This window comes from Panthera pardus, unplaced genomic scaffold, assembly GCF_024362965.1.
Source record: "Panthera pardus isolate Hobbes unplaced genomic scaffold, ASM2436296v1 HiC_scaffold_17, whole genome shotgun sequence".
In the NCBI taxonomy this organism is placed as follows: Eukaryota; Metazoa; Chordata; class Mammalia; order Carnivora; family Felidae; genus Panthera; species Panthera pardus.
In genome coordinates, this window is record NW_026526732.1 from 23,340,781 (window position 1) to 23,362,245 (window position 21,465).

Below are 21,465 nucleotides of genomic sequence, written 5' to 3' on the forward strand. Positions count from 1 at the left end.
GATGCAGAGTACGGACTAGAGAGCACTATTCAATACTGAATCATCAAAGAAAGATTAAATTATGTTCAGGAGACTAATTAACTCATGGAGAAGGCTAATGTACTTTGGAAAATAATCACTAGCAGATGTTAAAATAAAAATTATTTTCTCTGTGGTCTTTACCTAACCATAAGGTTGTATTAACTAGGACACCTTACTCCCTAAGCAACCCCATGAGCTAACATTTCACCACACTACAAGTATATGCAACCAGAGAGAAACTGAAATGCTAGAGGCTTATATTTTTATCTCTTCAGACAAGTGTTTTTATCTCCCAACCTAACATTGAGAACTGTATGCTTTTGTATATATCATGCATAGTTTTCTTTAAAGATTTACTCAGTGTCATATCCTCTCTAAACCTTTCCTAATTCTCTTGACAGGATTGACAATCCCCTCTTCTAGGGTCTCATTATACTGTGTTTATATTTGTGTCAAAGCACCCAAACATTTTGTTGAACTTATTTGTTCACAAATGTCTTCTGCTAGGCTCTGAAGTCTTAAATAGAGAGCTTCCATTTTTCTTTTTGTCTTCTGTAAACTTACCCCATTTTCTGGCACATAGTAAGCATCAATAAATGCCCCAAAGTGTCAGGAAATGGTCAAAACACCTAGTTAAGAAGACTTAAGTTACAATCACTTATTCACGTGTACCTATTTTTTTGGTTGTTTTTATTCCTTTTAATTTGCACAATGTTTTATTTTGTATCTTGTCGCTGCTCCAGCGCCAACTACCTGCTGAGAAGCAGCAATAGACCACAGGTAGCTCTGGGTTCATTTTTACAAGCATTTTCTAGAACCAGAACCCTAAATGAAAGGACAAAATCTGCGAATTTGACTCAGTTTGCCCTCACTTCCTCTTGTGGAAACTCTCCTTTCCCACACACACCTTTTTGACTTCTCAGAGCCTCTGCCTCGCCCCAGTAATGAATTGCCCCATGTTCCGAACAGGACTACCTTTTCCCGTTCCTATCTGAATCTCTTTAAACCCTTTTTCTTCCTGTTTACATTCCAAACCTAGCTGTAAGCATCACCTTCATTTCCAGACTCTTTCCAAAGACCTAAGCTTATAGTCATCATACCGATCAAAGTGTGTGTGTGTGTGTGTGGTATCGTCACAAACACACATCTGTGTCTGCCTTCCCTGCCACCTTCCAGACACACCTCTTACCTTGCCACTCCAGGCACTCCAAAGTGGAACCAGGCGTCCATTCAGAGACTTATTTTTTTGTAGTGGGGAAAAGATGCCCCTCTTCAAAAACCTGGGGAGGAATTCAAGTGTTATCTTGAACATGCGTTTCTCTTTAAGTACCCTTCTCCCATCTTTACCCACCACTTTGGAATTTCCTCTACTACTATTAAATATGAGTATCTCTTCTCTAGTGTGTGAAGAGCAGTGTTCATTCTTTTACACATGTCATATTTAAACACTACTTTTAAATGAGAAATAATACAAGGATCATATCTTGTTTCCAGTCCTATTTGCCATTTTTTCATAGAGTTGATGTGAATAATAATCCTTTTTAATTGTGCCAACTCTCACCGAAAGTGAAACTGGTTTCTTTTATCAGCTCTTCTACTAAAATTATGATCTCCTGTGCATTTGTTTAACCTCAGCAAAAAAATCAAGAATGATGGAAGGTACTTACATTTGCACAAGAAGTTTGCCAATGAAACCTTTTGCAAGATTCATCTACAAGTCATATTAAACCTTTAAGCCATAAATTGTCTTAGAATAATTTGGGAGAATAGAAAATCGAAATAATGAAGAATCTAACAATGGACATTTTAAAACATTACCTGTCTATTAGTCATCTATCATCTTTCTGTCTATCGTCCATTATCATAGCTCAATGTATTCCTTGCTTAGCTTAGTGACAATAGCTTGTAGGGATCTAAGAATAAATATCTAATGCTAAGGTGTTTTTTTAAGAGTAGAAAGGTTGAGAAACCACTGGGATAGAAACGATAATGTTCACATTTTCCAAGTGTCTGTTACAAATTAGAGATAGGGGAATTGGAAAATATTTTTAAGGAACTCTCCTATAAGCCAGCAGGTGTCAGAAAAATCAGTCTGTACTTAGTAAAGTGAAAGATAATTTTCACCCCATATTTAGGAATATATTTTAAATGACTTGAGGAAATTTAACAAGATCTGTTAACACTATTTCCTGAAATAAAATTGTTAACTTTATTAAATATTAAGGTTTCACTGCTTGATGATTTCTGGTGAGTCGAATAACCTAAAAGTAAAGTTAAAGAAATGAAAATCTCTCTTCATTTATTCCATTGTTTAAGAGTATACTGTGTGAACTCTTGATTTCTAGGGAACAGAGACATAAGGTGTCATACCATATTCTCAAGAGCTATTTGAGGAAAGATTTTTCTTATATTTTGATAAATACACTAAGGCACAAAAACTCACTGAAAATTAATGGAAAAATAATTTCCTGAGATGGTTATCTTCGTGTCTTTATTTTAATAGTAGTAACTGCCTCCCTTGTGGAGGCCATCACTGCATCTAAATTTTTTTTTATTTTATTTTTTACATTTCTAAAAATTTATTTTTGATAGAGAGAGACAGAGCACAAGTGGGGGAGGGGCAGAGAGAGAGAAAGACACAGAATCTGAGAAGGCTCCAGGCTCCAAGCTGTCAGCACAGAGCCTGACGCGGGGCTCAAAGTCACAAACCGCGAGATCATGACCTGAGCCAAAGTTGGACACTTAACCTTCTGAGCCACCCAGGCGCCCCCATTACTGCATCTAATTTGCAACAACATTATTTGTGTAAAATCATCGAAGTTAGTTTCGCATCTTTCACATTAATTAATATCATCCAGCTCTTTGCTTTAGAATCACACTAATTAACTGGAAGTTTCTGTAAGGTAAAATATAAACGCAGTATCATTGCCATTGATTTTTGGTTCTCCCAGGGAAAACCAAACATTTAAGGGGTCATGAATTTTAAGTCATGAGACAAAAAGAAATTTTGAATCTTCTTACTGAATGAAAAGAGGGATCTTCGGTAATCTAAAATTCCAGATGTATGCACATGGCATGAGATAAGTGTTTCCTATTTCCAGTAGCCATAGTTCTGGAAAGTAACACTGGAAGAGCAGAGTCATTGCCCTATCACAGCTTGTCTGAGAGAGATGCTTGTGCTCCATTTTGCGTGTGAAAGCTGTTGGCAAGAACGATGATTTCTGGGATTGGGAGCGGGTGGGTGCCTGTCTATAGTTGAAACTCCGTTGGAAGGGCTGGGTGTCAGTGCTGGCCTTCTGAGGGTTACTTTCTCCTTCTCCCTTCCTACCTCTTAGTTCGGTGACTCAGATTGCCAATCATAGGTAGTCACCAATTGCTGCAAGTTATTGTTCCCTATAAATAGCATATCTGTAGAATCTTGGCCCATTTATGTCGTGGGTGAATTTTGCTCAGGGTGCAAAATACTTCAGTGATTTATTAACTTTTTTTCCCTGAGGGATGCCATGCTTTACTTTACATTAGGTCATAATGCCAAAGTATAGTGTTATTTTTTTTTCCCCCAAAGGTGCTATTTGATTTGTTTAACTTTTTTTGATTTGTTTAACTATTGTTTAATAACTATTAGCTATTTGATTTGTTTAACTTTTTCCCCCCAGAGGTGCTATTTGATTTGTTAAAAATATATAGAATTTACATGTCTTATAGATTATGTCTTTTGTTGTATGTCTTATAGAATATGTATGTCTTTTATTTTTTTTTTTTTTTCAGTGCTTAATCAATCATGCTCTTAGGCTTTGATGAAGCTTTCATTTTGAGAGTAGTAGAGCTTGTCAGGTATCATTTTAAGTTACCAGCAAATGGTTGATTTGAGGCAAGAAGAACATGGTTTAAAAATGAAAATAAATCTAGCATGTGCTTAATAATTTGTCCTTTGCAGTAACAGAATCTTATCTGACCACCCACATTCATCTGGCTGCTGACGACGTCCTTGCTTCAATTGCAGAAGCTATTTTTGTACCTTTTGTGTCTTTTGAGGAACCAAGTGGGCCTGCTTGCTTATAATGATTCATGTCTCAAAGTGTGCAGGGTGTCCTAAAGTGCTACAGCAGTGATGTGGAAAGGGGGACAGGGAAGTTAAAGCAAACTACTTCCTTTAAGCACTTTGAATGCTCCCATGAAGTGGGACTGGGTTTAGGCACATTTTGCCGTGTCTTGAATCTGCAGCCCTTCCTGTGAGACAATAACTTGTCTGGAAGAAAAAGCAATATTTTTAAACATGAACAAATATACAATAACCATCTAAGGATAGTGTCACAATATTTTTATGTGGGCCTTGTGTACTGGGAGATAAACCCTCTTAAGATGGTTCATTGATTACTCTATTTGGAGCAAGTAGTTTGACTGACTTTCCATGCATTTCTTTGGATCAGAGCTGGGTAAATATTAATTCTAAGTATGAGAAAGTCCCTTTCTTTATTTCTTGTTAAGTCTCAGGATTTTACTTTGGTTGGTTTTGGCTTCCTATTTCAGAAATTAATTTTAGCACAGAACATAACATTGCTGAAATAAACTATAAAGAAGAATTCGCTATGAGGTTATCTGAGACTTCATCCTGTGGAGTTTAGCAGCTGATGCACCAAAAGAAGTTTCCTGAGAATCTCAGCTTTAAGGCAGAACTGTGTCAGGCACTGTCATGGCATAATTTCTAGTTCCAATATGTTAAGTTATAACTCTACCATTATTTTCCTGATTGCCTCTACTTTTGTTGGTATAGACAATTCTTTTTTTTAAATTTTGTTCAATGTTTATTCATTTTTGAGAGAGAGAGAGAGACAGACAGCACAAGTGGGGTAGGGGAAGAGAGAGAGAGAGGGAGATGCAGAAACCGAAGCAGGTTCCAGGCTGTGAGCTGTCAGCACAGAGCCTGATGTAGGGCTTGAACTCAGGAGCCATGAGATCATTACCTGAGCCAAAGTCGGACGCTTAACCAACGGAGCCACCCAGATGCCTCTTTAAATTTTTTTTTTAATGTTATTTTGAGAGACAGAGCATGAGCAGGGGAGGAGCAGAGAGAAGGAGACACAGAATCCAAAGCAGGCTCCAGGCTCAGTCCACACAGAGTCCGACGCGGGGCTTGAACTCACGAACCGTGAGATCATGACCTGAGTCGAAGTCACGTGCTCAACTGACTGAGCCACCAGGCACCCCAGCAATTCTCTTTTAATACAAGTACTTGTTCAAAAGAGTTAAACTATGTTAAAAGAAAGGAAATTGTTTTCTTCGGGGAAAAAAAATGTCTTCTTGAGAGATCCACTTCCAAATTTTCCTTCCTCAAGGAAAGCAGTTTCTGTGAATGAAGAATAAGCATGCCTATTAAGTTGACTACAAGTGTTATCATTTAAAAAATCTTCTTGTTCATCTTTTAGGTTTCCAGAAGTTATGCATGAGTTCCTGTGAGGAGAGTCGGCACCGTGGAAGACATAGATGGTTGTGATACAGTTTTTTGATATGTGGATAACAGGTTAATAACTAAAACTTATTATTTTATTCCATTGTTTTTGCCTTGAACTTGAAAGGCAATTTTGGCCTACTTTGTACCCATATGTAAGCCAACTTTGTCATTAAATCTGGGAGGAAACAGTGTACACACGCCATTTAGAGAGAAAAGTGTTGTGAAGGTTTTGTCTTGTTTTCCAAACCAGTTTTAATTACAATTCTCTTAATTGAGATAGCTGCATTTAAGAGCATTTCTTTCTTGCAAAGTTTATTTTCATATTAAATTCTACTTAGGGAACCCTAATTACTCTGGCTGTGTAATGGGGAAAACAAAATCATGACTTTGAAAAAAAATTGCAAAAAAACTTTAGAACAAAATATTGAAAGTAGTGGGCTACAGCCAAAATAAGTTATAAATACCTTGACTAAATATGCAAACTATGCAAATATCTGCAATCATGCCCTCAGTGTAGCCAGTGTGGAAAAAATCTAGTTCAGTTTTCCATTAGGTTTTAAATATCAAATTGGATTTTAATGTATGTCAAGTTAGAGGGTGATCATCAAAATATTTTTACTTTTCTCCAAAAGTTCTCTGGATTGCTTGGCAGGGTTTTATATAATATACAGTACCCTGCTCATATTGACAACTTGCTTATTTTAGGGAGAACTAAGGTTGTTATGGGGATTTTTACTAATAAAAGAAGCATTTATAATGAATTTGGCTCTCAGGATGGTGCCTTTTTTTAATCATCCTGTGGAAATAAGTCTGTATTCAGCTGGACTCTGGCAATGGCCATGGCTTTTTTGTAGATCCTTCTTTCCCTTATCCAGTCCTGTGTGGTAGCGATTTGTGGGACCATCACTGTGCTCTGAGACACTTGCGTATTTCTTAAAATATTTGGTAATTGATCTCTGGCATTTTAAAAGCAAATAGATGGAAATGGTCTCTAAAATGTAATTCAGTAATCACTATTTGAAGATGTATATGTTTGTTTATAAGCATAATACCCCCCAATTCTCAAAACAGGGCCAGATAACCATTTTAATTTTTCTAAATGTTTTATTATTAAAATTTTAGAAGTAGAGAGGCCGTGTTTGTTACCAGTCATGTTATACCGTTATTATTTAGGATGTTATTATTTAATGCTCTCTTGACTTTTGCCACCACTCAAGTAATGATTAATTTCCTGAGGTAAAGCTTTTTTGTAAGATAGTGTTTTCCTAAGCAAAAGATCCCAGATTGACAACCGTGGATACTGTAAGCCTTTATTCATCTACAGAGCAAGCTTGCCTTCCTGCCAATCCCACCCAGCTGTTATCCTGAAGAGACCTCTGTTGAGGTCTATACGGGAGGCTGTTGCTGTGCCTTTGCTTTCAAGGCCTGTCTGAGGAAATTATTTAACTGGGTGCCAAATTTATTTGAGTGGGACTGTGAAGAGTAGCCAAAGGAGAGGGCACACTTTTAGAAAAATGGCAGCTTTTCCATGGAATAGCCACGCGGAGGATAATATCTTTTTCAACACTGTCCCCCTCTGAAAAATGTGCTTAAGCTGCCAGACAATGCCTGTCTTGACTGCCTCAAAGACTCCTACGGGCTGGGGCACTATCCACAGGAAACCCCAGAGTCATATCCTCCAACAAAATAGCTCACTCCTTTCGCAGCACTCAAAGACATTGGGAAAATTTTAAATGTGAATGTGAAATTGCGTTTGGAATATCTCTCCTTTGTTGGCAATGGGTGCCAAAAATGACTCTGCGTGGGTTTGGTTACCATAAAAAGAAATCTCACAGAATGAAATAACCGACTGGGTTTGTTTTTTTTGTTTTGTTTTTTTGTTTTTTGTTTTCCATGGGATGATTGCTCTAATATTACATTTTTAAACATATCAATCGATTGGGAAAACTGGAAATTTATACTTTTAACATATAGTTAGGGGATATGAAAAATGAAATGTATCTATGCGGTGATAAAGAAGTAATGTAGTATAATTAACCACGTTACTGTGGATTTTATAGCACCAAGTAGATCTATATTGGGAAAATGCAACTAAAGCTGCTGATTTTTGTATGAGGGTGCATTTGATGGGTTGTAATAAAATTACGAAACTAAAATAGCCCAAAGAAACTATTTCCCTATTACTTAGCATTTAAACAATAACATGCAAGCTTAGGCATTTGCCGTTGTTGGTAGACTTAGATTGCTCCGTAAAAGGATCACCCAACAAAAAAAGACGAATGTCTTTGTGACATCTTGGATTCAATTTTGAAAGCCTTAAGATTTTATTTTATTTTATTTATTTATTTTTTTTAAGCCTTAAGATTTTAAAAGTGAATTTCTTCTCCCTGATTGTAAGCTGAGGAAAGCAGTAAAGAGACTTTTGAACACCCCCAAGCCTGTTTGGTTTTAAAGAGACAAACATGCTATGCCCAGTAAAAGATCTAGGGTGGACCCAGTTTACACTGCAGATTTTTTTCCGTTTCCAAGATAAAGCAGGTGTGGACAAGAGATTAAAGGGAAATGTCCACATTTTTTTTTTAATGGCTAAAGAATACGATCAGTATATTCCTCAAAAGACCCAGCACTCATGTTTTCTCTCTTCTGTTTTTCTCCATATGCCTCAGAAACTGCAAAAGGAAAGTGATTTTATGGATAGCAGTTAGTTGAAGCCTCTCCAAGGCTGGTGTTGAAGAGAAATACTATATTCTCAAACATGTTTAAAATCTGATGTAAAAGTTTCACGTGAAGTAGGAATAATTTCCAATTCCCTCGTGATATGCTTAAGCTTTTCACTGAAGCAAAAAGTTCAGAGGTCCAGCCCAGAGACCAGAGGGAGACCAGAGGGATCGATCCACAGTACTGGGATCCTGGGACTTCTAGCTCAGACACAGACAGAGGAGCTTTTCCTGTTATGACCAGGAGGAGAAAGCGTGGCTCAAGCGATCATCCAGTTTCATGATAAAATGGTAGGACAGCTTAGGTAGGCTTGTCTTAGAAGTTTAAAAAGAAGTTTTCCTGACAGAAGCTATTTGCATAATTGAGTCAATGTATTTTTTTACTGGGATCAAAGTTTTGAATTTAAAAAATTGTCCAGATAATAAATGCTGTTAGAATATAAGATGATCCTATGTGAATATCAGCAAAATTGAGTTTTTAAATAAAACAGTAGATTTGCCTTTTTCTGATTAGGCTCTTTTTCTGAAATTTAAATCCCACAGTTAACTAAATGTCCTAGATGATTTTTGTTCTGGCCATTAAATATCAGCTTTTAAATCTTACGTATGTAACTTTTCTTCATCTTTTGGTCCATTCTTTTTAAAAAAAATTTTTTTTTAATGTTTATTCATTTTTGAGGGAGAGAGACAGAGACAGAGTATGAGTGGGGGAGGGGCAGAGAGAGAGGGAGACACAGAATCTGAATCAGGCTCCAGGCTCTGAGCTGTCAGCACAGAGACTGACACGGGGCTTGAACCCACGAACCACGAGATCATGACCTGAGCTGGAGTCGGACGCTTAACCGACTGAGCCACCCAGGCACCTCTCTTCTGGTCCATTCTTTAACAGCAAAATGTTATTGCCTTTGTAAGAATCTACTTTGGTGCATCTCTTTTTTTAAGGATATGTTCTTAGTGAATAAGAATTGTACATATGTTGTTTAGGGTGTAATGGTTATAATTTATTATTATAAACCACAGAAATTAAATCTGCCTGATTTACAAAGATATTACCTCATTGCTAAATGAAAACATTATAATCTATTTAATTACTAAATATATTATTCCAGTCTTGTTTTTCACAAAATTTTATGTAATTATTTAACTTAAAGTTCGTGGTTTAAGCAAAATTATATATTCTGTGTAAACCAATGAATGGGAAGTGAACATAGGCCTCATTTTCACTTGTCAAGTTCTTACTTTCTTAAAATGTAATGCTTTCTAAGGCAGAAAATAAAACAATTGTTTGTCATGATAGTTTATCATGTTCTAACAAGGAGTTGTCCTTACAATACAGTTCTTAATACTTTAATATAAGTACTTATGTTAATACTTTAATATAAGATTGTGTACCTTATTTAAATTATGGATTTGTGTGATTTCTAGGAAGTGGCATTTAAAAAGAATTTTTTTTAATGTTTATTTATTTCTGAGACAGAGAGACAGAGCATGAGTGGGGGATGGGCAGAGAGAGAGGGACACGGAATCCGAAGCAGGCTCCAGGCTCTGAGCTGTCAGCACAGAGCCTGACGCGGGGTATGAACTCACAGACCACAAGATCATGACCTGAGCCGAAGTCGGAAGCTCAACCGACTGAGCCACCCAGGCGCCCCAAAGAAGTGGCATTTTTGAGGCCACTTTCTATACTCCAGCCATGCAGAACTCATATATTCTCCCAGGACCATGAAAAATTTAAGCATGGGAAATATTGAAGTCAAGTGACAATATTTAGGAGAAAGTATTGTTGAAGATGCAGTATTTTAAGTTACGATAAACTGACTGACAGAAGTGGATGGGAGAAGTGAGACCTTATAGGCTTGGGGGTGAGCCAAAGCTGGGTTTCATTCTGGTTCTGAACCATCAACCTCCCTTAGGATCATACTCTACTGTAAAACAGGTATAATACATACTGCATAGGGTAGTCATGAAGATCAAATTAGTTAACATATATGAAGCTACGTACCATAGTAAGTACACAATAAACAACAAGCATTATCATTGTTATTCCTAACAATGGATCTGCAATCACGGGTCAACACCGTGGCAAAATATGAAAAACAACTTAGAAATTATTCAGTTCAGGGACTCCTGGGGGGCTCAGTCGGTTAAGCGTCCACTTTGGCTCAGGTCATGATCTCATGGTTTGTAGGTTCGAGCCCCGCATCAGGCTCTGTGCTGACAGCTTGGACCCTGGTTCCTGCTTCAGATTCTGTCTCCCTGTCTCTCTGCCCCTCCCCCACTTGTGTGCACGCGCGCGCGCGCGCGCTCTCTCTCTGTTTTAAAAAAAGATTTAAAAAAAAAGAAAAAGAAATATTCAGTTCAAGCTGTGACTCCTAGTTAAGGAAAGATGCAAAATATTCCTGTCTTGAATTGAAAATACACTTTACTCCCATTTTAGAGGGTGCTGTTCACCTTTACAAGTCGGACAGCAGTTGTGTCTACATGAACCTTAAATATTTAGTTAATTAAACAAAAATTCAGTCAATTTGGGTTTGACACTGCACATTCTTCTTGTTAGCATGCTTGCTGTAACTGACCAAAGTTAATTTGCATTACACTATTATAAGGGCCTCACTTCTCATTCAGCTTTTGTCTTTTTTTTTTAAGTTTATTTATATATTTTGAGAGTGAGCACGTGCCTGAGTGGGGGAGGGGCAGGGAGAGAGGGAGAGAGATAGAATCTCAAACAGGCTCAGGTGACAGCAGGAAGTCCTACATGGCAGTTTCATCTCACAAACCATGAGATCATGACCTGAGCCGAAATTAAGAGTCAGACCCTTAACTGAGCCACTCAGGCGCCCCTCGGTTTTTTTCTTATTACCTATAAAGGGATGCATAGGAAGATCACTGTGCGGGGAAAATCCAATCCAATAGTAAAATTTGCCAGCAAACCGAAGTTAATGCTTGTTGTTTAGTTTTTTCAGCTACTGCATTATAAATTTGCGGCTCTTAGCAGAAGGAACTTTTGATGTCTTGCTACAAATATATGGGGGCTGCTGATTTCTCACCCAAAAGTCTTTTCATTCCCGTGGGAATTGGCATGTTCTTTCCCTTTCCTAAGTGCACCTGCCATCACCACCATCACAGCAGCAGTCTGTCTTAGGGGGCAAATTGGACATAGAAGTTAGGCCGGTACAGAAAGAAAAATCACCAAAAGTCATGTGGTGAAAAGTAGAAATGTCTTTCCTGCCCCTTCTTTTGACTCCCTGATTCTACTTCTGCAATTTAATTTAACTGGAGTTAAAAGCTGTTCGGCATCCCTGCAGAAATGCTCTGTTTATCACCTGTTTCTCTTTTACACACATGGGATTATTAAATGCAATGAGTTTTTTTTGGTTTTTGGTGGGGGGTGGTGGGGTTTTGTTTCTTGTTTTTTTGCTTTTCAACATCCAATATTACTATCTTCTGGATGAGTTCCTATATCAGCACGTACTGTTGTGCTTTATCTTTTTAAATGGCTGAGTTTTATGATGGAGTCATAACTTACTTAGGCAGTCCTTGTACACATATCTTTGTGCACTTGTGCAGGTACATCTGTAACGATAAATTTGCAGCAATGGAATTTCCGGGCCAAAGGGTATGTGCTTTCTTACTTTGATAAGCACCTTCACGTTGCCTCTCAAGGAAACATCTCAACTTTCATCATAAGTGACACAGTTGAGCACTGAAGTACTCAGAATCCTCTGGCCATTTGCTTATGGAAGATGAGTATTCAGTTAAGATCTAATTGTTTCCAAGTTGTCAAGTTTCCCTGCGCTATTCACAGCCATCCGGAGGACTCCTTTATTTGTTGTGATGTAAATTTAAATGTGCAAACCTATACGTTCAATAAAAAAACCCTACTATTCTCGGGGGCGCCTGGGTGGCGCAGTCGGTTAAGCGTCCGACTTCAGCCAGGTCACGATCTCGCGGTCCGTGGGTTCGAGCCCCGCGTCAGGCTCTGGGCTGATGGCTCGGAGCCTGGAGCCTGTTTCCGATTCTGTGTCTCCCTCTCTCTCTGCCCCTCCCCCGTTCATGCTCTGTCTCTCTCTGTCCCAAAAATAAATAAAAAACGTTGAAAAAAACCCTACTATTCTCAACTTTTTAATATCTAAGGGATCAGAACCAGGCTAATTGCGTCAAAAAAAATGATGTTTTGATATAATAATCTTATATATTAGAAAATATTACTCTAAAGCTTTTATAATTTTTTCTGTTTTTGGACACATTACTGCTGTAGTGTAGTGTATTCAAAGCAGTCACTTATTAATCTTCTCTTAGGGTACATAGCATTGTGAGCTCTATATATATGAACTTTAATTTGACATCTATGTACAGCTGTGTTGTGGTTTAATGAAACAGTTTTTCCTAACTGCCTTTATTTTCTACCCAGGAAGCATCAAGACAATCATGTCCATGAGAATGCTAAACCATTCAGGTAGTCATTACATTTTTAAACTGTCCAAAAATATGTTTTGTTTTTTTATATTATGAAGGCTTTATAATAGTTTATTTGGATTCACTTTACCACCTTTGCCAAAGTTCTGGGACAATCTTTGATTCTTATGGCTTTAGTCTAGCTCTCCTAATCACTGCTTTAAAATATACCTGTATTGTATGTTAATATAAATATGGATGTATGTAAAATATATTCTATATTTAAATATTAAATATATATGTAATATATTTAATATAATATTTAAAAATATTTACTATTTACATATATTTTATATGTATGTTTTATTTTGCATATAAAATATATTTATACCTATATATATATTTGTCTATAAAATATGTCCATATAGAGGAATCTGTAGTACACTTCAGCAGCCACGTCATACAACTTGGTCGGAAATAGCTCTAAATTTATTTTAATGAAGGCTTTTAAAAAGTTTATGATTTTATAAATAATATCTATCAAAAGCTTTCTTTTAAATACTTTTCTAACCAAAATTAAGGAGTATTTAAAAGGATGACCAAAATTAGAGCATTGAAGAAATCTAGCTTATGACTTAATGCCATGTTTGACATTAATATCCTTTAATTGTGGAACTAATGTAACAGCTATAAAAAGTATCTTTGGAGCATAAAAAAATCATTTTCAATTTATCCAGGGTCAGGCTGGCTATTTAGGATTGGTTTTGGTTTGTAACTTGATAACTGTTATGATAATCTCTTTGTGTTTCTTTTTCTTTCAGATCGTTTTATCTTAGTGAAACTGGCAATTGAACTTTGCTCTAGTTGATGGGCAAAACTGCTCCCAGACTATTCATCCCAATTTCATGCTAGTTGAAAATCTTCAAATGCCATAAGGAATCTTCATAGATTTGCACTTAGCTTTTGGATGGACATTTCTACAATGGAGAGAACTGTGTTATAGCCCTGGTCCAAGGCCGTTACCATCTCATGCTCATAAGACTACGGGGTGGGTGTGGCAGGTTCAAAGAGAAGGAGCACTCGGCCAGTTTGCAGACACCCTGGACCATGGAAGCTAACAAGCTTTGAAAAGCACAGCTTTGAAGACACTCCATGAGTCTGCATGGCTTTCAAGTGAACTAGCACTTAAGACCTTGTAACAAAATGGACACTGGGGACACAGCTCTAGGACAAAAAGCTACCTCAAGGTCTGGAGAAACTGATACAGCATCAGGTAGATGGAGACAGGAACAATCAGCTGTTATTAAGATGAGCACTTTTGGCAGTCAAGAAGGACAGCGGCAACCACAAATAGATCCTGAGCAAATCGGAGACACAGCGTCCGCACAACTCTTTGGTTCTGGGAAACTGGCCTCACCTAGCGACGTGGCACAGCATGTCACAGAGAAGCAATACCCACCGCCTCGTCCGAGCCCTTACTCATGCCAACATTCACTCTCTTTCCCTCAGCACTCATTGCCACAGGGGGTCATGCACAGCAGCAAGCCACATCAGAGCCTCGAAGGCCCTCCGTGGCTTTTCCCTGGCCCTTTGCCGTCCGTTGCCTCCGAGGACTTATTTTCTTTTCCTATACATGGCCACAGTGGTGGTTACCCCAGAAAAAAGATTTCAAGCCTGAACCCTGCTTATAGCCAATACTCTCAGAAAAGTATCGAACAGTCCGAAGATGCTCACAAGAAAGAGCACAAACCCAAAAAGCCCGGCAAATACATTTGCCCCTACTGCAGCAGGGCGTGTGCCAAACCAAGCGTACTAAAAAAACACATCAGGTCCCATACTGGGGAGCGGCCATATCCATGTATACCTTGTGGTTTCTCTTTCAAGACAAAGAGCAATTTGTATAAGCACAGGAAGTCACATGCCCATGCAATTAAGGCAGGATTAGTCCCTTTCACAGAGTCAGCTGTATCTAAATTGGACCTAGAGGCTGGTTTTATTGACGTAGAAGCAGAAATACATTCAGACGGTGAGCAGAGTACAGACACGGACGAGGAGAGCTCTTTATTTGTTGAGGCTTCTGAGAAAATGAGTCCCGGCCCACCAATCCCGTTGGATATTGCCAGCCGAGGTGGCTATCATGGATCACTGGAAGAATCACTGGGAGGTCCGATGAAAGTGCCGATTTTGATTATCCCCAAAAGCGGGATCCCTTTACCTAACGAAAGCTCTCAGTATATGGGTTCTGATATGCTACCGAATCCGTCACTAAATACTAAGCCTGATGATTCTCACACAGTTAAACAGAAACTTGCACTAAGACTGTCAGAGAAAAAAGGACAAGATTCTGAGCCATCTCTCAACCTTCTGAGCCCGCACAGTAAAGGAAGCACTGACTCCGGTTACTTCTCTCGCTCAGAAAGTGCGGAGCAGCAAATAAGCCCTCCAAACACAAATGCAAAGTCTTATGAAGAAATCATCTTTGGAAAATACTGTCGGCTTAGTCCCAGAAATACACTCAGTGTTACGACCGCAAGTCAGGAGCGTGCCACAATGGGTAGGAAGGGCATGATGGAATCATTACCTCACGTAAACACCAGGTTAGATGTCAAGATGTTTGAAGATCCTGCATCACAGCTGATCCCAAGCAAGGGAGAGATCGACCCCAGTCAAGCAAGCATGCTGAAATCCACGAAATTCAACAGTGAATCCAGACAATCCCAGACTATTCCGTCATCCATCAGGAACGAAGGAAAGCTTTTTCCTGCAAATTTCCAAGGCAGCAGCCCAATTCTCTTAGAAGCTCCTGTGGACTCTTCACCCCTTATTAGAAGCAACTCGATGCCAACTTCTTCAGCAACTAATCTTAGCATTCCTCCTTCTTTGAGAGGAAGTCACTCATTTGATGAAAGGATGAGTGGCTCCGATGATGTGTTCTATCCGGGAACGGTGGGGATACCCCCTCAGCGCATGTTAAGGAGACAGGCTGCATTTGAGCTGCCCTCAGTACAGGAGGGGCACATGGAGGCAGAACACCATGGCAGGATGTCCAAGAGTGTCACAGGCTTATCCTTGAAGGAAAAGAAATTGATTTCTGGGGACCGCATGGGGTATGACTATGATGTCTGCCGGAAACCCTACAAGAAGTGGGAAGACTCCGAAACACCAAAGCCAAGCTACAGGGACATTTCCTGCTTAAGCTCTTTAAAACACGGGGGTGAGTATTTCATGGATCCCTCGGTGCCATTGCAGGGAGTGCCAACCATGTTTGGAACTACTTGTGAAAATAGAAAACGCCGGAAAGAGAAGAGCGTGGGAGATGAGGAGGACACCCCCATGATCTGCAGCAGCATCGTGAGCGCACCCATGGGCATAATGACTGCGGATTACGACCCCAAACTGCCGATGCAGGAAGGCGTAAGAGGTGGATTTGTCATGGCGGGACATGAGAACCCTTCCCACGGTCACTCGGAGCGCTTTGACCCGTGTCGACCTCAACTCCAATCTGGAAGTCCATCTCTTGGGTCCGAGGAGTTGCCCTCAGCCACCGATGCAGATAAGATTTCAGACCTAGCGGGCAGGAAACCTCCTGGAAATGTGATTTCTGTTATTCAGCACACAAACTCGCTGAGCCGCCCCAACTCATTTGAAAGGTCTGAGTCAGCTGAACTGATGGCTAGCGCACAGGACAAGGCCTCTTCACCTTCCGAGACCTGTGACAGCGAGGTTTCAGAAGCCCCGGTGAGTCCAGAGTGGGCTCCACCTGCAGACGGTGCTGACAGCGGGGGGAAGCCGTCCCCTTCCCAGCAGGCCCAGCAGCAGCCCTACCACGCGCAGCCTAGGCTGGTTCGCCAGCACAACATTCAGGTTCCTGAGATTCGAGTGACGGAGGAGCCTGATAAACCAGAGAAGGAGAAAGACGCCCAGAGTAAAGAGCCGGAAAAGCCCGTGGAGGAATTTCAGTGGCCCCAGAGAAGTGAGACCCTTTCCCAGCTCCCAGCTGAGAAGTTGCCACCCAAAAAGAAGCGTTTGCGACTTGCAGACATGGAGCACTCTTCAGGGGAATCCAGCTTTGAATCCACAGGCACGGGCCTCTCCCGCAGCCCCAGTCAGGAAAGCAACTTGTCCCACAGCTCCAGTTTTTCAATGTCTTTCGAAAGAGAGGATGCCATTAAGCTCCCCGCACCTCCTAAGCCAGACGAGTTGGGGAAGCACTCAGAGTTTCTGACCGTCCCTGCTGGGTCGTACTCCTTGTCCGTCCCGGGCCACCACCACCAAAAAGAGATGCGGCGCTGCTCGTCCGAGCAGATGCCTTGCCCTCACCCAACGGAAGTTCCGGAAATCCGGAGCAAATCATTTGATTACGGGAATCTGTCCCACGCCCCGGCGGCAGGGGCATCGGCCGCCACGTTATCCCCATCGCGGGAGAGGAAGAAATGCTTTCTGGTGCGGCAGGCTTCCTTCAGTGGCTCTCCGGAGATCGCCCAGGGGGAGGCTGGTGCAGATCTGGGTGTAAAGCAGGAGCACATGGAGCACCTGCACGCGGGCCTGAGGGCCGCGTGGCACCCTGCCCCCGCCTCCGTGCTGCCTCCCCTCCAGGCAGAGGACCCTGGGAAGCAGGTTGTGGGTCCTTGTGCCCAGCTGAGCTCAGGTCAGCTCCACCTGGCCCAGCAACAGATCATGCACATGGACGGTCAGGAATCCCTGAGAAATCCCCTGATACAACCGACATCCTATATTGCAAGCAAGCACTTGTCTGAACAGCCACATTTATTTCCACATCAAGAGACTATTCCGTTTTCTCCAATCCAGAATGCCTTGTTTCAGTTTCAGTATCCTACCGTCTGTATGGTTCATTTACCAGCTCAGCAGCCTCCCTGGTGGCAGGCACATTTCCCACATCCCCTTGTGCAACACCCTCAGAAGAGCTACGGCAAGCCTTCTTTCCAGGCAGAAATCCATCCTAGCTGTCCCTTAGAGCATGTTGCAGAGCACATTGGAAAGAAATCTGCTGAGCACGCACACCCGAAAGAGCAAACCTACCCGTGTTATTCAGGAACATCAGGGCTACACTCAAAGAACATTCTTCCGAAGTTCCCGTCAGACCAGAGCACCAAGTCACCTGATACTCCCTCTGAACAGGTTCTTCAAGAAGATTTTGCCTCTGCAAACGCTGGGCCTTTACAGTCCTTACCGGGAACAGTGGTTCCTGTTAGGATCCAGACCCATGTCCCGTCCTACGGGAGTGTCATGTACACGAGCATTTCTCAGATACTTGGGCAGAACAGTCCTGCAATTGTCATATGCAAAGTGGACGAGAATACTACCCAAAGAACACTGGTGACCAACGCGGCCATGCAAGGGATCGGATTCAACATTGCCCAGGTGTTGGGGCAGCACGCAGGCTTAGAAAAATACCCCATTTGGAAAGTACCTCAGACCTTACCCCTTGGCTTAGAATCCTCAATCCCCTTATGTTTACCTTCCACCTCGGACAGCGTGGCCACCCTGGGGGGTAGCAAGCGTATGCTTTCTCCAGCCAGCAGCTTGGAGCTCTTCATGGAAACGAAGCAGCAGAAAAGGGTCAAGGAAGAAAAGATGTATGGACAGATTGTTGAGGAGCTCAGTGCTGTGGAGCTAACCAGCTCAGACATCAAGAAGGATCTGTCCCGCCCACAGAAACCCCAGCTGGTTCGACAAGGTTGTGCTTCTGAGCCAAAGGATGGCTTGCAGTCCGGGTCATCTTCCTTCTCTTCACTGCCCCCTTCCTCATCTCAAGACCATCCGTCTGCCAGCCTGTCCATGAGGGAGCCGTTCCCGCCCAACTCCAGGGCACCTCCTCTAGGCCAGAAGTCCAGTGGGCCTTCTGAAAGCAGAGAGTCCTCAGATGAATTAGATATTGATGAGACGGCATCTGATATGTGCATGAGCCCACAGAGTTCCTCATTGCCCCCCGGAGACAGTCAGCTTGAAGAGCATGGAAGGGGCCAGAAGCTGCCTGTCAGCATGCTGGTGCACATGGCCTCTGGCCCAAGCAGGAAGATGGCAAACTCAACTCTTCTTTTCACGGACGTGGCAGATTTCCAGCAGATTCTTCAGTTCCCCAGTCTGCGGACAACAACTACTGTGAGTTGGTGCTTCTTGAATTATACAAAACCCAATTACGTACAACAGGCCACCTTCAAATCCTCAGTTTATGCTTCATGGTGCATTAGTTCCTGTAACCCAAACCCATCAGGATTGAACACCAAGACCACTCTGGCTCTTCTGAGGTCCAAGCAAAAAATCACTGCAGAAATTTATACTCTGGCTGCTATGCACAGACCTGGAACTGGCAAGCTTACGTCATCAAGTGCATGGAAGCAGTTTGCTCAGGTAATGAATACCATTTCTAAAAGCACCGTAGTGTGGATTTGATTGCTGAGCAGAATACATAGTGAAGGACAGAAGGTCTAAAACATACAAGGGAAATGAAGGTCAGAGCTGAGGGAACCCTCTGTGACACTGATCTCCCTTTCTCAGTAAGAGAAAAAGCCAGTGGCCAGGCGTGCACTATGTTTTGGGGGAGTCCCTCTTTCGGCCAGCTGCCATGGAATTCTACCACTGGAATCGATTCCTTTGGGTTCTTCTCTCTTCTGGCCTGTGTTAGTGACCTAGCCGGTCATATTCTCTTTTGATATGAAGGATTCAGGGGATTGTGAAATGTGGACATAGGACATAGAACATTGTGAATGTAGGAATGGACACTGAGTGGAAAGATCAGGAAGGAGGCGGATGGGTGTCAGAACTGAGCTTTGCACGCTTCAGAGGGCTTATTTCCAGTGACGGTACTTTTTACTAAAATTTATTGTCTCTAGTTTTCCCTCAAAACTCATTTTTTTCCAAGTGATTATCTGGTTTGTTCCTAGATGAACAATTAATCCCTTACATGTCAAATTGCAAAAATACTAATAGGGGCACTTTGGAATTTTTCCTAAATTATTGATGAAGCAAATAGAGGATTTAAAAATGGTTTTTACTTAATCCAGTTACCATTTCCCTTCAGTTTTTGAAAATATTTCCTTAATTGATAGTGTTTTGTTACTTCAGAATATAGAACATGTTTTCTGTTTTTATTAGTGTTGCATAGATTAAGTGCCAACAGAGGAATATTCTTTTTTTTTTTTAAACAAAATGTTGATTAATTCTGTAGAAACTGTATTTCTCTGATTTTATCCTTAGTGTCCCTTGTTTTATGTAGCCAGGCCATGGCCTTTTAACATGGAATTTAGGCTAATTTTCAGAGGTCAGAGGAGAGCGGGTATGTGGGCTGCTCCTGTGTCTTAGAGAAAGCGTATGAAATGATTCTCTCTTTTTTCCTACAGATGAAACCTGATGCATCCTTTTTATTTGGCAGCAAACTAGAAAGGAAACTAGTTGGAAATATCTTAAAGGAAAGAGGGAAGGGAGATATTCATGGAGATAAAGATATTGGATCCAAACAAACGGAGCCAATCCGAATTAAAATCTTTGAAGGAGGGTAAGGAAATATGTGCATGTGTAAAATATTCAGTTATAAGTCAGAGCAAATGGTCACGAATGTATGCACGGGAAAAAATAGTACCTACTCTGGTTGGGTATAAGGCGGATTCCTTCTCTATTCACATTTCTGAAGTCTGGCTGGCAACAGATAATGAGTTCATGCACTTGCTTTCAATGCTTACTTTCAATGAAAATGTCCCCGTTATATATGGTTTGAACTTCTGCTTCAAATTTCCACGCCTCTCATGCAGTATGAAATTGACTATATTTGTGGCCTCATGATGTCGTCAAGTTTGTTCATGCTTTAATATTATTCTCGTGGGCATTTTGGTATTATTAATGGATATTTTTATTCTGTGCTAACACAAATGCAATCTTGCACACTCATGTATAATCCTAGGAACTAGTTAATTTGATTGTTCATTTAATTGCTTTTACCAGATATTATTGGGATTTCATCATTTCCATTAGTGTCCTGTTTCTGTTCCAGGATCCAAGCCGGGGTACCACATTGCATTGAGTTGTCATGTTTTCTCTGTCTCTTCTGATTTGTGGCAGTTTCTTTTTCTTTGGGAGTTTCCTTTTCTTTTCATTTTATTTTAGAGAGAGAGAGAGAGTGTGTGTGTGTGTGAGAGGACAGGGGAAAAGGGCAGAAGGAGATGAAGAGAGAATATTAAGCAGCCTCCACACTCAGCATGGGGAGCAGTGCGGGGCTTGATCCCACGATAGCAGGATCATGACCTTAGCCGAAATCAAGAGTAGGATGCTCAACCGACTGAGCCACTCAGGTGCCCCTGGGAATTTCTTTTTAAGTGTTGAATCCTGAGTTGTAGAAATACAAGTAATAAGGTTCAATGACTTTGATATCTGTACAGTAAAGAAAAATTACTCATATGTGTAATGTCTAGTTTTAGATTTCATTAGAATTGTATTGTATCAGGCTCCTCCGTCACATGGGAGAAAAATCTCAGACTTACGCTATTAAAATTTAAAAACTTTAAAGCATACTAATCACATTAGGGTGATTATGTTGTAACTAGCCTTATCTCTGCAATAGATCTGTAATTTACATGTTTCCATGAGCACGAATTGATTCCAGTTATAGTTGGAAGACCGAAAAATGTTATCTATTTAATTATAAAATGTTGACTGTTTAGTGATATGAAATATCTATTTCCCACGTAGATTTACCAGTTTGGAGATGAATTATTAAAATTGCTTTCCTCTTGGTTTCGGCCCCTTTGGATGTCAAGTATTTTCACCACTAAATCCACAATTGTATGGAGTCTTAAAGTGGGTCTTGATATTTTTTTGACATCCCTCATCTTTTAACACAAATGAAAACAAAATAGATGTTATCTT

The 21,465-nt window shown here is 40.7% G+C and overlaps 1 protein-coding gene across 5 annotated transcripts in view; it reads left to right on the forward strand.

Moving 5' to 3' along the window:
• Positions 1-21,465, forward strand: part of HIVEP2 (HIVEP zinc finger 2) — a 204,923-nt gene that overhangs the window by 167,034 nt on the left and 16,424 nt on the right. For 4 of the 5 annotated variants that reach the window (XM_019425108.2, XM_053904423.1, XM_053904421.1 and 1 more), the window contains exons 3-6: positions 5,448-5,542; positions 12,602-12,646; positions 13,407-18,957; positions 19,947-20,101. In XM_019425108.2, coding sequence (XP_019280653.2) covers positions 13,789-18,957; positions 19,947-20,101 — 5,324 coding nt within the window. In that variant the 5' untranslated portion in view covers positions 5,448-5,542; positions 12,602-12,646; positions 13,407-13,788. Of the gene's footprint in view, positions 1-5,447; positions 5,543-11,757; positions 11,807-12,601; positions 12,647-13,406; positions 18,958-19,946; positions 20,102-21,465 lie in introns of all 5 variants that reach the window. The other variant, XM_019425109.2, reaches the window with a different exon arrangement.